The 17,371-nt window shown below is 35.6% G+C and overlaps 1 protein-coding gene across 2 annotated transcripts in view; it reads left to right on the forward strand.

Annotated features, from left to right (window-relative positions):
* Positions 1-17,371, forward strand: part of LOC138761125 (sodium- and chloride-dependent GABA transporter ine-like) — a 103,296-nt gene that overhangs the window by 11,232 nt on the left and 74,693 nt on the right. For both annotated transcript variants that reach the window (XM_069932769.1, XM_069932768.1), the window contains exon 2: positions 16,484-16,618. In XM_069932769.1, the coding sequence (XP_069788870.1) occupies positions 16,510-16,618 (109 nt within the window). In that variant the 5' untranslated portion in view covers positions 16,484-16,509. The remainder of the gene's footprint in view (positions 1-16,483; positions 16,619-17,371) is intronic.

Here is a 17,371-nt window from a genome sequence, read left to right on the forward strand (position 1 = left end):
GACAGTGTTATTTTAATCTATACATCAGGGTGGGACCTTTTTGCTGCTGCAGTATATTGATTTTCATGTGGACCTATAACTATGGTTCCATGGCAACCTCAAACAGTAGTGTGTGTGCAAAAAGAACATTTGCTGAGTCATCGTGTATCCACATTCTGAATTGGTATGAACTTTGTCACTATCTGATGAATATAGTAGACGAGAGAATATGATTTAGAGCCGTGGTTTTCAAACTTTTTCTTACCACTCACATACCCGCTTAAGTAACCCTATGCCATAGGTGTTCTGTGATTAGTAAGGGTTTACTTTTTTTGAATATTTTATTTTTAATTTTCAGACTCCTATGGATTCAGACAACAATACACTTCCTTTCAACACTTCTGAATAACATATAGAGTCTGTTCCCCCCCCCCCCCCCATCCCCCAATACAACAGAGAATAAAGTTAAATAAATTATACAAATACACAAAACACAAATACCGGTGAGGTCAACAACCATGCAGAAAACTGAAAAAACCCCAGGTACTTAAATTAAAAGGGATAAGGAACAAAAAAAGAAACACGAGCACATTGTCTGTGCCACGTCCCACTTCTTTGATTCCATTTGTATCCTTGCTGGGACGGATTGTTTAAGTACCCTTATTCTGAAGGGGTGAAAATTATGTCTGTGTATCTGAGTTTCAGATAAGGTTGCCATACTCTAACGAATGTGCCAAATTTCTTCCTTAAATTGTACGTGATTTTCTCCAGGGGAATGCAACTCTGCATTTCCATATTCCATTGTTGGGATTACTTTTTTTAAAATATTTTTTTATTTTTCACACTGAACCATATCAACCAAAATGCATACAAACATTTCCCTCTTAAATATACACAGTGGCATTTTCTCCCCTTTTTTCCCCCCTACCCTCCCTCCCCCCCCCACCTTCTCACCCCCTCCAAAACCAATAAACATTCAACATATACAATACAATAAAACCATTAAATAATGTCATCACACAAAGAAAAATAAACAAACAAAAATGTCATCTACTTTTACACACTAGATCAAGTCATTTTGTCTTCTTATCGTTTTAGGGGGTGGAGGTCCGAGACAAGCCCTCTCTGTTATGTTCCATGTACAGTTCCCAAATTTTTTCAAATAATGTGACTTTATTTTTTATTATTTTTTCCAGTGGAATACATTTATTCATTTCCATGTACCATTGCTGTACTCTCAGGCTTTCTTCTGATTTCCAAGTTGACATTATACATTTTTTTTGCTACAGCTAAGGCTATCATAATAAATCTTTTTTGTGCTTCATCCAGTTTGAGGCCTAATTCTTTACTTCTTATATTACTTAGAAGAAAGATCTCTGGATTTTTTGGCATGTTGCTTTTTGTGATTTTATTTAATATCTGATTTAGATCTTCCCAAAACTTTTTCACTTTCTCACATGCCCAAATTGCATGTACTGTTCCCATTTCCTTCTTACAGCAAAAACATCTATCTGATAATGTTGGATCCTATTTTTTTAATTTATGGGGCGTGATACATAACCTGTGTAACCAATTATACTGTATCATGAGTAACCTTGTATTTATTCTTCGTAGTTCCAGAACATAACTTTTCCCATGTTTCATTTTTATCTTTATGCTTAAATGCTTTTCCCACTTTTGTTTGGGTTTATAGCTTATTTCATCATTTTCCTTCTCTTGCAGCTTGATGTACATGTTTGTTATAAATCTTTCAATTATCATTGTGTCTGTAATCACATATTCAAAGCTGCTTCCTTCTGGTAATCTCAGTCTGTTTCCCAATTTATCCTTTAAGTAGGCTTTCAGTTGATGGTATGCAAACATTGTACCATGAGTTATTCCATATTTGAACTTCAACTGTTCAAATGTTAATAAATAATTTCCTAAAAAAAATCTCTATTCTTTTAATTCATTTTCTCTCCCTTTCTTTAAAGAAAAGGTTATCTATTGTAAAAGGGATTAGCTGATTTTGCATCAATAATAATTTTGGTATTTGGTCATTTGTTAATTTATCTATTGCTATCCTCGGTTTCCCCCGCTTTCCACAAGTATTTCCTTATTATTCTCTTTAGTTCATTAAAGAATTTCTCTGTTAAGGGAATTGATAACGATTGAAATAAGTATTGTATCCTTGGGAAGACATTCATTTTAATGCAATTTACCCTCCTTATCAACGTTAGCGGTAATTCTTTCCAATGTTTCAAGTCTTCCTGCAATTTCTTTATTAGTGGCTGATAATTTAATTTGTAAAAGCGGCTTAAATTATTATCTAGTCTAATACCTAGGCATCGGATTGCTTGTGTTTTCCATTTAAATGGTGATTTTTTAAAAAATTCTGTATAATCCGCATTACTCATTGGCATCACTTCACTTTTATTTGCGTTGATCTTGTACCCCGATATTTCTCCATATTCCTTCACTTTCTTATGTAGTTCTTTTATTGATATTTCTGGTTCTGTTAAAAGTATACTATGATGTCATCTGCAAATAAACTGATTTTATACTCCTTTATTTTTATCTCATTTATTTTATTTTCAGTTCTGCCAATGGTTCTATTGCTAAAGTGAACAATGAGGGAGATAATGGACATCCCTGCCTAATTAACCTACTTAATTTAAATTGGTTCGATACATATCCATTTACTGTTACCTTCGTCAATGGTCCATTCTTTGGCTTGGCTTCGCAGACGAAGATTTATGGAGGGGTATGTCCACGTCTGCGATAAATTGTGTGCATCTTTTGAGGGGGGGGACGTGGACATGTCCTCAGGCCTGCGCAAAGGAGCTTTTAGGTGGAGTGCAGTGTGCGCAGTACTGGCCCCACCCTTTACACCCATGGTTCGTGTGCCGTGGCCAAGCAAGCTGGAATGTGGCAGCGAGGTCCTTGGGTCATAGGTTTTATATCGGAGTGTCCTTCTCCTATGTAGGTTGCTTAACTGGGCTGAAGAGGCCTGCCTCCCCTTTTAGGTCGAACCATATCTAGAGATCTACGACCGCTGTGCACAGTTATGGAGTGGTGCGCCCTGGAATCGGCCTGTGTGCATTTACTCCTGCCGCGGCCGAGAATGGTCCATTATATAATGCTTTAATCCAATTAATATATTTTTCTGGTAGATTGAACCTCTGTAATACTTTGAATAAATAATTCCACTCTACCCTGTCAAAGGCTTTTTCTGCGTCTAAAGCAACAGCCGCTGTTGGCATCTTATTTCCTTGAACTGCATGAATTAAATTAATAAATTTACAGACATTAACCGCTGTTCGTCTTTTCTTAATAAATCCAGTTTGATCTTGTTTTACTATTTTTGGTACACAGTCAGTCAATCTGTTTGCTAATGATTTCACTATTATCTTATAATCTGAATTAAGTAGATACTGACCTATATGATGCTGGTGTTAGTGGATTCCTCCCCATCTTTGGTATTACTGTAATTATTGCTGTCTTACATGAATCTGGCAAGTTTTGTGTTTCTTCTATCTGGTTCATTACTTCCAGGAGAGGAGGAATTAATAACTCTTTAAATGTTTTATAGAATTCTATTGGAAATCCATCCTCTCCAGGCGTTTTATTGTTCGGCAGATTTTTTAATATATCCTGTACTTCTTCTATTTCAAATGGTTTTAACAGTTTGTTTTGTTCCTCTTCTTGCAATTTTTGCAGTTCAATTTTAGCTTAAAATCTCTTCTATTTTATCATCTTTCCCCTCGTTCTCAGTTTGGTATAATTGTTCATAAAATTCCTTAAAGTTCTCATTCATCTCCATTGAATTATATGTAATTTGTTTGTCCTTTTTCCTTGATGCCAATGCAGTTCTTTTAGCTTGTTCTCTTTTAAGTTGCCAAGCTAATATTTTATGTGTTTTTTCTCCTAGTTCATAATACTTTTGCTTTAGTTTCATTGTGTTCTTCTCCACCTTATATGTTTATAATGTTTCATTTTTTTTCCGCCAATTCTCTTTTTGTTATATCATCCCTTATTGCTAGTTCTTTTTCTGTACTTGCTATCTCCCTTTCCAACTGTTCTATTTCCCGATTGTAGTCCTTTTTGATCTTGGTTACATAACTTATTATCTGCCCTCGAATGTAAGCTTTCATTGCATCCCATAATATAAATTTGTCTTTCACTGATTCCGTATTTATTTCAAAGTACATTTTAATTTGGCATTCCAATAAATTCTCTAAATTCCTGTCTTTTAAGTAGCGTGAAGTTTAATCTCCTATATGTTCTTGGTGGGATGTCCTTCAGTTCTATTGCTAATAACAGGGATGAATAATCAGATAGCAATCTAGCTTTATATTCAGTTTTCCTAACTCTCCCTTGAATATGGGCCGACAACAAAAACATATCAATCCTTGAGTATGTTTTATGCCGACTTGAATAATATGAGTATTCCTTCTCTCTTGGGTGCTGTCTCCTCCATATATCCATAAGTTTCATTTCCTGCATTGATTTAACCATAAATTTGGCCACTTTATTCTTTTTGCTAGTCTTTTGTCCAGTTTTATCCAACATTGGATCCAAATTAAGGTTTAAATCCCCTCCTATCAATATATTCTCCTGCATATCTACAATCTTCAAAAAAATATCTTGCATAAACTTTTGATCCTCTTCATTAGGAGCATATATATTGAGCAAATTCCAAAATTCTGAATATATCTGACTCTTTATCATTACATACCTCCCTGCTGGATCTATTATTTCCTCCTCTATTTTGATTGGTACATTTTTATTGATTAATATAGCTATACCTCTAGCTTTTGAATTATATGATGCTGCCCCTACCCAGTCTTTCTTTAATTTATTATGTTCCACTTCAGTTAGATGCGTTTCCTGCACAAATGCTATGTATTTTTTTTTATTGTTTTCAATAAATGTAATAGCTTCTTCTGTTTAATTTGGTTATATATTCCATTAATATTTATAGTCATATAATTCAAGATGGCCATCTCATACTCTGTTTACACCTCTTTTCCACTTCCTTACCACCACCATCCCCCTTTCCCCCATTTTTATCTCTCAATTTTCCCTTTTTAAACTCAATGTATGACAACATATTTAAAACATAAAATACTTCAACAACTCCCACATCCAATATTCCCTTAGCCCCATATGTCTCCCCCCTCTCTGGAGTTTCCCCTTATCCCTTGCTGGGCAACCACAACTCCCCTCTCCATTCGGATTGCGAACCCGCTCGCAAGCGTCAACTGATTTTGCAGTGACAGTTATTCTCTCCCACCCAACCCCCCCCAGAAAATATTTTTTTTTACACAAGAGTCCACCCTCTTTTCCCCCCCTTCCTTTCTTCTCTTTCCCTTCTTTAATTCTTACATATACATTATTTTTACATCTTTATATATATTTTATCGCCGTTTTTCATTCTTGTTACAACTCTTCATCTCTCCTTCTGTCCTGCAGGCGTTCTGCAAATTCTCGTGCTTCCTATGGATCCGAGAACAGTCTGTTTTGCTCCCCAGGGATAAATATTTTAAGCGCAGCTGGATGTCTTAACATAAATTTATAACCTTTTTTCCATAGGATCGATTTTGCTGTATTAAACTCCTTCCTCTTCTTTAAGAGTTCAAAACTTATGTCTGGGTAAAAAAAAAATATTTTTACCCTTGTATTCCAATAGTTTATTGTCTTCTCTAATTTTATTCCTTGCCCACTCCAGTATATTTTCTCTTGTATATCTCAAAAATTTTACTAAGATGGATCTTGGTTTTTGATATATCTGTAGTTTCAGAGCTAGTGTACTGTGTGTCCTTTCTATTTCCATTCCTTCCTGTATTTCTGTCATTCCCAGGACCTTTGGGATCCATTCTTTTATAAATTCCTTCACATCTGTGCCTTTTTCATCTTCCTTCAGGCCCACTATTTTTATGTTGATTCACCTACTATAATTTTCCAACCTATCAATCTTCTGAGCTAACAACTCTTGTGCCTCTTTAACTTTTTTATCATTTTCTTCCAATTTTCTTCTTAAGTCATTCACTTCCATTTTTACAGCCGTTTCCTGTTCTTCCATATTTTCTAATCTTTTCCCTATTTCTGTCATGACCAGCTCTAATCTATTCACTTTATCTTCTGTACTTTTCATTTTTCTTTTCATTTCACTAAATTCTAATGTCAGCCATTCTTTTATGCTCTCATTTGTTCATGGAAAAAAAAAACTTTATCTATATTCTGTCCATCTGTTTTACCTTCTATTTCTCTGTGCAGATCTTGGTCTTCTTCTTTCTCTTCTTCTGTGTTTGTACGTGTGTTTGTGTCTTCTTCTTCCTTGTAACTGTGTCTCTTCTGGGTTTCTTGATGAGTTGCTTGTCTCACTTTGCTGGGCTTCTTGCTGGGTTTCTTCTTGCTTGATTTCTTGCTGTTGGTCTTCTTCTGGGCTACTCATCTGTTGGGCCTCCTGCTGCTGCTCTTCTTTCCTTTTACTCCCTTTCCTGTCACTTTCCTCTTCTTCCAGCTGAGCCCCCCTCCCATTGGTGTTCTCCTTCTCCTTAGTAAGCGCACTGCACACTTTTGTTTGGCTCAAAGAGCCATTTTTGCAGTCCAGCAGTTGGGGGTCACGACTCTGCGGGGTCGTCACCCACCTCGGAAAACGGGCTCTCTTCTCCACGATGGCTCCCTGTTTCTTCATGCAGATAAGGCCTTCTCCTTTCTCTTCCCGCATCTTTTATTTTTTTCCCCGTTGTTTTTACTTTTTCATTCTTGGGTGCCATTTTCATTCTTTTCTCTGCAACTTTATATTTTGTTTGTTATATTTTGTGTCTCTTGACTTTATTTCTTCTTTTCTGGAGAGGGGTGGTATTCCCCTACCGGCCACTACTCCATCACGTGACTCCTCTCTTTGGGATTACTTAAGGTGGTTTGTGAGTGGGAAGGGAAGGTTGAGAACCACTGCTGTAGACCCAATTTTTACTGAAATATTTTGCTTGAGAAAAATTGTCTTTGGCCCATTTCCTTTGGAGTTCTGAAACAGCGCACATAATGAGTCAATAGGTCATTTTAAGCTGCGGCACCTGTGTAGCCCACCTGGGACCCAGGTGCAATTAGTGGGGTCCAGCACCTTTTAAGCTGCGGGGGATTGACCCATTAAATTGTCAACCTGGCGATTTAAGGGGGGGGGGAGATCCTGCCCCCGCAATGACGAGTTGAATGACACACCACGCACTTACCGGAAATAATACCAGAAGTGATGAATCGAAGTCCAAATGGCGAATGGGAACGATTTAAGCAACTCTGCTGTAGTACAGCAGGCAACTGTGTTTTATACCCCAAGTTCAAGTTCATTATTATCTGATTGTACATATACAACATGAGGAAACATCATCTCTCAATAGTGCACATACAAAAACACGAGTATAAAATGATCACATAAATGATCAATAGTAAATCACGAAAATCTGTAGACATCATGGTTGAAGTAAAAACACAAAATGCTAGAGAAACTTAACAGGTCAAATGGTGTCCTTTATGTAGCAAAGGTAAAAATACATAACTGACATTTCGGGCTTGAGCCCTTCATCAAGGTATGAGAGAATGCTGCAGGCAACCATGACACTGTAACGCTATTACTGTGCCAGTGACCCAGATTCAAATCTGTATTTTGTATGCTCTCAAAGTCAAAGTTCAGATTTATTGGCAGAGAAAATACATGACATAGAGCCCTGAGATTCTTTTTCCTGTGGCATAGACAGAATTTCTACTCATTGATAGCGCAAGAAACTGTACTCAAGATGTGTATACAAAAGAGAGAAATGCAAACAAAGAAAAGTGTAAACTGATTCTGCAATGCAGAATATAATCAGAATCCGATAAATACTGATTTGGATATATAAATCATCCCTCTCTGAATTGATTGAAAGGAAGACTATCTGAGCTAAATAAACTAGGTGAGTTGATGAAGGTCTGTGAAACTTCTGTAAGGCTGCAGGTGGTGCCATGTGGAACAACTTAACTTTTGTTGCTTGTTTCATTTGTAAATAAGAGAAGTGTTACAATTTAATTTGAGAGATATTACATGGGATTATTCGAATGTTGTGTTGGATTTCCTTGTTTGTAGGTCTCTCTATAAGGTAAGGTCATTTGTCAGGCTAAATGACAGTTTACACTACAGCAACTCCAATTATTTTTATGTATAATCTGAAGCTAATCCATTTTACTAAATTTATTAGCAGTGTCTGCTATTCCATTGAGCATCACACCCCTTACAGTCTCCCACTATATAACCATATAACAATTTACAGTATGGAAACAGGCCATATCGGCCCTTCTAGTCCGCACCGATTAATAACCAACAAGTTAATTGCATGTTTCTGATGTCAAAACAAAAGAAATATTTTTTTTAAATTTTCATTCAAATAAAATTTCAATGCCTGAATCAAACCGTGTCTTTACGGTTCTAATACCTACACATTATCACTTCACTGATAATTACAAAAATACTTTTTTTGAATACTTTATTTAAAATATTGAATATACAATACAAATGAAACCCCCCTCCCCCACCCCCCCCATGACCCACCCTCCTCCCACCATTCCCCCCCCCCCCCAATAGACCCAAAGAAAGAAGGAAGAAACAGGGGATTTAAACCATCAAAGACACAATCAACCACCATGGATCAGAGCAACACCATGATGAGCTCCAGGAAATTCAACATTTAAACCCCATATAATCTAAATAGAGGCTCCACACTTCAAACAAAAATTATCACGCTAAATTATACGTTATTTTTTCCAATGGAATACATGACCTCAATTCTATATGCCACTTCTGCAATCCCAAATCAATCTCATTTTTCCAAATAATGGTTATACATTTTCTTGTCACAGCCATTGCCAATTTAAAAAATGCAATTTGATACTTTGTCAAGCTCAACCTTTTAACATAACCTAATGAAAATAATGTTGGATCCATTGGTAATTGACTCTTTAAAACTCTCTCTTAAGTTGTATCCAAGACAATTTAACCTTATTACATAGCAGCAGGCAACTGTTGTGACCACTGCTGTCAGGCAAATGCTCCAGTCATTGGGAGGAACAGTAGGATGTAAGCACTGTGCATTTCAGTAGATAAAGCCCAGTCACGCAAGCAAGCACTCACGTCACCAGAACCAATGAGTTGGCCATTTTCATTTTCAATCTGCCGGTGGACGCAACCTTTACTGCGTTCCCTGACCCAGATGTATTTGGACCACACTGACCAGGTCGGACCCATTCAAGCTGCTGCGTGAGTGGGGCGCTAACCGGGCAAATGACCCGGTTAACCCCATTTTACACGGCAGCTTGAAAAGGCCTAATTAGATACGATTAAAACAGTGGTTTTCAAACTTTCTTTCCACTCACATACCACCATAAGTAATCCCTTACTAATCACAGAGCACCTATGGCATAGGAATTACTCAAAGTGGAATACGAGTGGAAAGAAAAAGGTTAAAATCCATTGATTTAGAGCTACAGGAAGCGTGACAAGACTTCTGGTGTAATATGCTGAGTAAGAGCTTCAATACACCACAAGAGTTGAATCATACTGAACATTCAGGGGGGCGTGGCAAGATGGCGTAAGGAGCAGACGTGCCTTCCAGTCCTCTCCTGACTCTTTGTTATTGTTTTGTCTATAAGTGCCCGTTAAAACTTTTTAAAAGTTTAGAAATAGTTAGAGGTGTTGAATTAGTTTCTAATGGTACAACTGCTGAAAAGAAGCAAAAAAAAACGGCAACAGATCGTTAAGAAACTGCATTTCCCGAGGTTATCTGAGCCTACCTGTTTACAAGGAGCCAGGTCTCAGCGTGGAATGGAGCCGGGAAGAGAGGTACAAGATTCGGCAATGGAGCTCCGCTCTTTATCAGCAGGGCTCTTTAAAGATGGCGCCCGGCAGCCCTTGGAACAAAGGGCTGGCCAGGCGCGTGCGCGTGAATCAACGATCGCTGTGAGCACTGTCAGTGAATCTTTGACAGCTAGAACAGCTGGGACGCTGCCAGCTGAAGACCCGACTCTGAAAAGACGCTTACCGATTGATGTAGCGGTGGCGCTGCGAAATGCACCTCCAGTAATGAAGACTTCAACAGACATCGATGTAATGAAGGCATTTGATATAATATGGGTTAAGGATAACCTTGGCCATCAGCCTCCAGATACTGCTGAGGAGGTTGTAGCAGGGGTTTCCACACGCAGTCATACTATAAGAAAAGCAGTTAAACCATATATACAGAAACAGCAGGATCCTACTGTGCCTGAATCTATTCCAGTAGATATGTTTATTAAGAATCTTGAATCTAAATTATCCTCTACAATAAAAGAAATAGGTAAGGCTTTAGTTCAGGTTAATACAAAGCTTAATACTTTGGTGGACATTAATACTCAACAGATGGTTGATTATGGAGCTTTTAAGCTTGAAATGAGTGAAAGACTTGATGGTTGTGACCAAGGCATAGTCGAGGTACGAGACCAAATACAAGATGTAAATAAAACAATTGAAACTTTACAAATTCAGAATAAAAATTTGGCGAAAAAGGTTGATTATTTGGAGAATCAATCTAGATGGAATAATATAAAAATTGTTGGTTTGCCAGAAGATATGGAAGGATCAGATCAAAGAAAATTCTTCACTGAATGGATTCCACAAGTGTTAGGACAAGATAAGTTTCCAGAAGGCTTAATATTGGAACGTGCCCATAGAGCTTTGAGAAGAAAGCCTTTTTCAGGTCAAAATCCAAGACCTGTTTTGGTTCATTGTTTAAATTACTATGATAGAGAGACAATTTTGCATGTGGCTATAAGAAATGCACAACAAAGAAGATCTCCCTTGATGGTTCAGAACAATCGTGTTTTTTTTTAATCCGGATTTGAGTCAAGAAGTTATGTCTCAACGATGTGAATTTAATCCTGTGAAAGAAGTGTTGCGGAAAAAAGGATATAAAGCAACATTTAGATACCCTGCAGTATTAAAGATTTTTCAAGATGGCTATCAACCAAAATTTTTTGATAATCCTAAGGAAGCCATGAACTTTGCTCAATTATTGCCACTTACGCAATTTCAGAAAAGACGTAGTCCACCACGGTCTCCAAGGAGAGTAGAGATGCAAGATGGGAACCGAATTCCAAGAAGAAATGGAAGCAATGGTGGTCGGAGTGACAAAGTTGATTTATATTAAAAAAAAAAATTTTTTTTTCTCTGAGACGATTTCAGATAATGATGATAGTTTAATGTGAAACGGGAGTTGGGAGAGGGAGCTGAGTGGGCATCAATTTCCAGAAGTCATCAGCTACGTGTGAGTTATCTCACACCCAATATTTTGTGGGAGTTACCGCATTGAGCGGTTGAGACAGGAGGAGGTGGTTGCAACCTCCTATCTGTTTTTTGTTAATTAATTTTTGGATTAAGGAGTGGTTTTTTTTATATTATCTTTTAATTTTTTTTTCTTTTTTGTAGTTTTAGGAGGGGATAAGGGAAGGGGGTGTTTTTCTTTTTTTTCTCTTTTTTTTTCTCCTTCTCTTTTTCTTTGTGTTATTGTAAGTAATGTCTAAACTTAAGTTTGCCACTCTTAATGTTCAGGGTTTAAATAATCCTATTAAGCGTAAGAAAGTACTTGCTTACTTAAAAAAAATTAAAAGTTGATGTGGCTTTTTTTCAGGAAACTCATTTAACAGATAAGGAACATTTGAAACTTAAACGTGAATGGGTTGGACAAGTTTTCTATTTTTCATTTAATTCAAAGGTGAAAGGAGTGGCAATTCTGGTGCATAAGAATTTACCATTTCAGTTACAGAATGAAGAGAAAAATGAAGGAAGATTATTAAAACTGAATTGTACAATTCTTAATGAGGCTTGGACTTTGCTTGATGTTTATGCTCCAAATGTTGAAGATACAGCTTTTATTGTAGATGTGTCTTTATTACTTGGACAAACAAATTCCAATGTGATGATTGGGGGAGATTTAAATGTGGTATTGGAGCCTTTATTGGACAAGTATCCAAGAGTAATTAATAAATCTAAGATGGCAGTACAAGTGACTAATATGATGAAAGATTTGAATTTAGTTGATATTTGGTGAAGACTTAATCCTACAGAGAAAGATTTTTCTTTTTATTCTTCACGTCATAATTCCTTTTCAAGAATTGATTATTTCTTAATTTCAACACATTTGCAGGATAAGGTTATATCTGTGGATTATAAGGCAAGGTTGGTTTCAGATCATTCATTATTATTATTAGAAAATCAGATTTCACAAGATGTTCAGAGAACCCCAAGATGGAGATTTAAAATTATGTTATTACAAAAACCAGAATTTATTAGTTATTTAAAAAAACAAATTGAGGATTTTATTAGTCATAATGTTAACTCTGTTTCTCGTCATTTTGTTTTATGGGACGCAATGAAAGCTTTTTTACGAGGTCAAAATATTAGCTACGCATCTAAAGTAAAGAAAGAGAGAATTAGAGAGATTGAAGATTTAGAGAAAAAGATAACTGTTAGTGAAAAAGAATTTCAAAAAAATGCTACTGAAATGCAAAAGAATCAGTTAACTAATTTAAAATTAAAGTATAATGAATTACAAACATATCGATTTGAATGTTTAATGAATCGAACTAAACATAAGTTTTATGAATGGGGTGAGAAAGCTCATAAAGTTTTATCATGGCAGTTAAAAAAAGAACAATTATCTAGGATTATACCAGCAATTAGAAAAAAATCGGGTATTTCTTTTAGACAAAAAGAAATTAATGAGGAATTTTGTAATTTTTATGAAAAATTATATACATCTGAGTGTAAAGATGTAAGTGAAGATGCAATAGATTCTTTTTTGAAAAATATTAATTTGCCACAGTTGAATCAAGAAGATAGACAAGAGTTGGATAAATCTTTTACAGAGAATGAAATTGAAATGGCTATAAGAGATATGCCAAATGGAAAGGCACCTGGTGAAGGTGGGTTCTCTATAGAATTTTATAAAACTTTTTATGTTGATATATCTTCTATTTATAAGAATGTAATACAGCAAATTTATAAAACTTTTCAATTACCTGAATCTTGTTCTAATGCAATAATTACGGTTATACCAAAAAAAGATAAAGATCCTTTTTAGGTTTCTTCTTATCGACCAATATCGTTGTTAAATGTAGATTATAAAATTGTAGCTAAAGTTATGGTATTTACCTAAAATAATACATAAAGATCAAACAGGATTTATAAAAAACAGATATGCGTCTGATAATATTTTGTGACTAATTATTTTGATAAATAAATTTAAATCTCAAATGAATTATGCAATAGTGGTCTCATTAGATGCAGAAAAGGCTTTTGATAGAGTGGAATGGAAGTTTCTATTTAAAGTACTTGAGAAATTTTGTTTTGGTTCTTCGTTTATTGGATTGATAAAGGCTTTATATAATAGTCCGAAGGCTAGAGTTGCTACTAATGGACAGATTTTAGAATCTTTTGATTTAACAAGGTCTACTAGACAAGGATGACCATTGTCACCTGCTTTATTTGCTATAGTTATTGAACCTTTGGCACAGTTAATACGTCAAAATGAAAATGTTAAGGGTATGAGAGTTTTGAATGAGGAATATAAGATTAATTTATTTGCAGATGTTGTTTTATTATACCTGGTAGACCCTGATATTTCTTTACCATTAATTCAAGAATCTTTAGAAAATTATGGTCAATTATCTGGTTATAAGGTAAATTGGGCTAAAAGTGAAATTTTGTCAATTTGTAAAGATGATTATTCGATTTATAAAAATATTACGAAATTGAAGTGGACAAAACAAATTAAATATTTGGGAATTAATGTCAATACAGAATATCAAGATCTATATTCAATTAATTACCTTCCTTTAATAAAAAAGATTAAACTCGATTTGATTAGGTTGAAGGACTTAACCTTTAGGTTTATTGGGGAGGATTAATACTATAAAAATGAATATTTTTCCTCGGATGCAATATTTATTTCAATCAATTCCTTTTTTTTTTAAAGTTTTTTTAAGGATTTATATAAAGCAGTTAGAGAATTTTTATGGAAGGGAAAATTTCCGAGGGTAGCAATGAAAATGTTGATGTGGGACTTTCAATTTGGAGGTTTGAGATTACCTAATTTTCAATATTATTATGAGGCAGCTCAATTTAAATTTCTTAGTGCATTAATGAATATGGAGGATCCGCCCAGTTGGGGAAAGATAGAATTGGCAGTTATTTTAGAAAAATCTCCACATGAATTTTTGTTTCGATGGAATAAAAATTTGTTACGAACTTATGATGTGCCAATATTGAAACATTTATTGAATCTATGGACGAGTAAACTTGATAAAATGGGGCTTAAAAATAAATGGTTTGGGCGATTGCCATTATATAATAATCAACTTGTTCCTTTTACGGTCTCCAATATCACTTTGAAACAATGGGAAAGGAAAGGAATAAAAAACTTATCTGATTGTTTTTTTTGAAGGACATTTTTGTTCTTGGTATTAGTGGAAATTCTGTATTTGTGTACTATCAGTTAAGATCATTTGTAAAAGAGATATGTGGTCGGCAAATGACTTTATTGCCCGAAACTAGTTTTGAGAAATATGTACTTTCAATACCAGAAAAGGGGTATATATCTGATTTGTATTGTATTTTACAAGAAAATGAAAGTAAGAAAGATTGGGATAAAGATACGTTGAAATGGGAAAAAGATTTAGGTTTTACAATAGCTGAAGAAGCTTGGATGGAAATTTGTCAAAACAGTATTCGGAAATTGATTAATGCTAGATTAGCGATGATTAATTATAATTTTATACATCAACTATATTTAACACCAGAAAAATTTTAAAAATTTGGTCTTAGTAAATCAAACTTGTTTTCGTTGTGATCAGGCAGCTAGTACTTTTTTACATACTGTCTGGTCCTGTGACCGATTGCAACAGTTTTGGAAAGGTATTCAATCTATATTTAATAGATTATATAATATTTGTGTTATGTTAGATCCTGATATATTTTTATTAGGGAATATGCAATCATTAATTGATTTGGGATTAAATGATTATCAGATTTCTTTTATCTATTTAGCTTTAGCAGTGGCCAAGAAATGTATGGCGTCTACTTGGAAAGATAGAAATATACTAATTTTGGATAGGTGGTATTTAGAGATGAGGTCTTGTTTAATTATGGAAAGGATATCTTTTTCAATTCAAGATAAGATGTCTTTTTATAAGTTGAAGTGGACTCCATTTGTTAAGTATATGCAATTAAGTTTGATTTAAGTATGTTCTTAGATGTGATATTTTAGATCTGATAAAAAATGTTTAATTATTTTTATTTGTCATATTTTTCTTTTTCTTTGTGTGTGTTTTTTTTAATACATAATATTGTTAATTTTACTAATTCCTCACTCTTTATTTTGGGGAGGGGAAGGGTGGGTTTTTTTTATATAGATTTTTTTAGTTCTTGTATATGTAGGGGGGGTTAGGTTGAATTAAGTTAGATTATTAATGTTGTATTGTAATTATATTATTTTATTTTATATCCTTTCTTTAAATGTAATTTTTCTTTTTATTCCTGTGATAAAATCTTTAAAAAAATACTGAACATTCAGTATTTATTCTTGTTGTGATTTGATGTTCTTACCCAGCACAATAATCCGAAGTTTTGAAACGTTTCCTGCATCATTTCATTTCTCAACCTCCTGTTTAGTGATTGGGGTGAGTGGAGTTTAAAATGCAACAGCAGAATTGGGACCCAACTTGAGGATGACCTCAACGTTATTCCAGCATTCGAATAACTGAGTCCAAAGATAAATGCTTGAATTAAATTAAAGTGAGGCCATATTAGGTGACATTCTGGTGGTGAAACATTTTGATTATTTGTGTAGTTGGCATGGAAATGGAAGCATATGGAAATGGAACAGAACACCAGCTTGTCAGTTACGTGATTTTCAGTTTAAGCCAGTTATCAAACAGAACAATGGAGCTGATGTGAGAGCTTGAGATGATTTCTTTCAAGCTCCCCATTCCTTAACAGAGCTATTTTGAGGATCACCCTAAATAGGAAGTGAGTCAAGCAGAATGCTGGCATACACAAGTCGAATATCAAATATGTGATTGCTATCAGGTGGAAATGTTTACAGTTTCGAGGCTGAGCCATTTTCCCTCCTATGTGACACTATCTGGAATGGTGGGGGGTTGGGGGGGTTATTGATTCAGTAAACAGAGGAATTTCTTACGTGAGAATCATGAATCTTTGGAATTTCATCCCCCAGGGAGCTGAAGGCAGAGTCACTGAATGTATTCAAGCAGAAATTGGCTTTTTTTTCCCATCTATAGGCAAGACCAGTGTTGTGGAGAACTGCCAGGAATGTAGAACTGAAGCCATAGCCAGATCAGCTGTGACTTTATTTCCTTTTTTAAAATACAGTATGTTTCTGTTTAACACAGATATCTCACATTCTTTATCACTTATTCTGACTCTTTTTGTGTCGGGCAGGTGCTTTCCTCATCCCATATCTCATCATGGTCTTGCTGTGCGGAATTCCACTGCTTCTTATGGAATTCATCATCGGACAGTATACAAGCTTAGGACCTGTCCGTGCCTTGGCTGAAATCTGCCCTCTTCTGAAAGGTTTGTAAATGTTTATTATTACAGTGCATTACATCATCTAATTTGGACCTCTGTGACTAGAAGACTACATGTCTTGTTACCAGAATACTACATGTCTTGTTACCAAACCATCCTAGTCTGTTATTTATAGAGTTATGCATAATTCTCTCTAAACTTACTGTTTAATGTTTTAAAACCCCCTTCAACATAAAATATAACAAATGTCTTCACAGACAGAGTGAGTCCAACTGCTCAGCCAGCTGACATTTGACCAATTGCTCCCCATTATTCATGACAACATGAATAATTTCAATAATTTGCTTATGCAGCGACACCCTTGAACCACTAAAGCTATCATTGGTGTTTTGACATTTTTAACCAAGAAGGAAATGGTCAACTTGTATTTGCTAAAGAAGCCTTCCAGTATGGCCTCCTCTGGATCTCAGTTACATGCACTGCATTGACTCCTGCTCTTTTTGCTTCTCCCACCATATCCTAAGGACTACTCTCTGCTCAATGGCAGGTTCCGGCGGACCCTCATTCTCTTGCTACTACAGCTCCGTTCCTCATTCGCCATGATCTGCTACAGACCTCTCCCTCACTTTGTCCTCTGCCAGATCCACACATTTAACCACCGATTCTACATACACCTGACATCCATCAAGGATCGGAAGCTCACGTCCCTGGAGACTGCCGCCTCGGGGAACTCACGCGCACGTCTCCACTGGCCCTGGTGGTTTACAGGACCGAGCTCCTTACCCAAGTCTCCGCCTG

This window comes from Narcine bancroftii, chromosome 4 (assembly GCF_036971445.1).
Source record: "Narcine bancroftii isolate sNarBan1 chromosome 4, sNarBan1.hap1, whole genome shotgun sequence".
In the NCBI taxonomy this organism is placed as follows: domain Eukaryota; kingdom Metazoa; phylum Chordata; class Chondrichthyes; order Torpediniformes; family Narcinidae; genus Narcine; species Narcine bancroftii.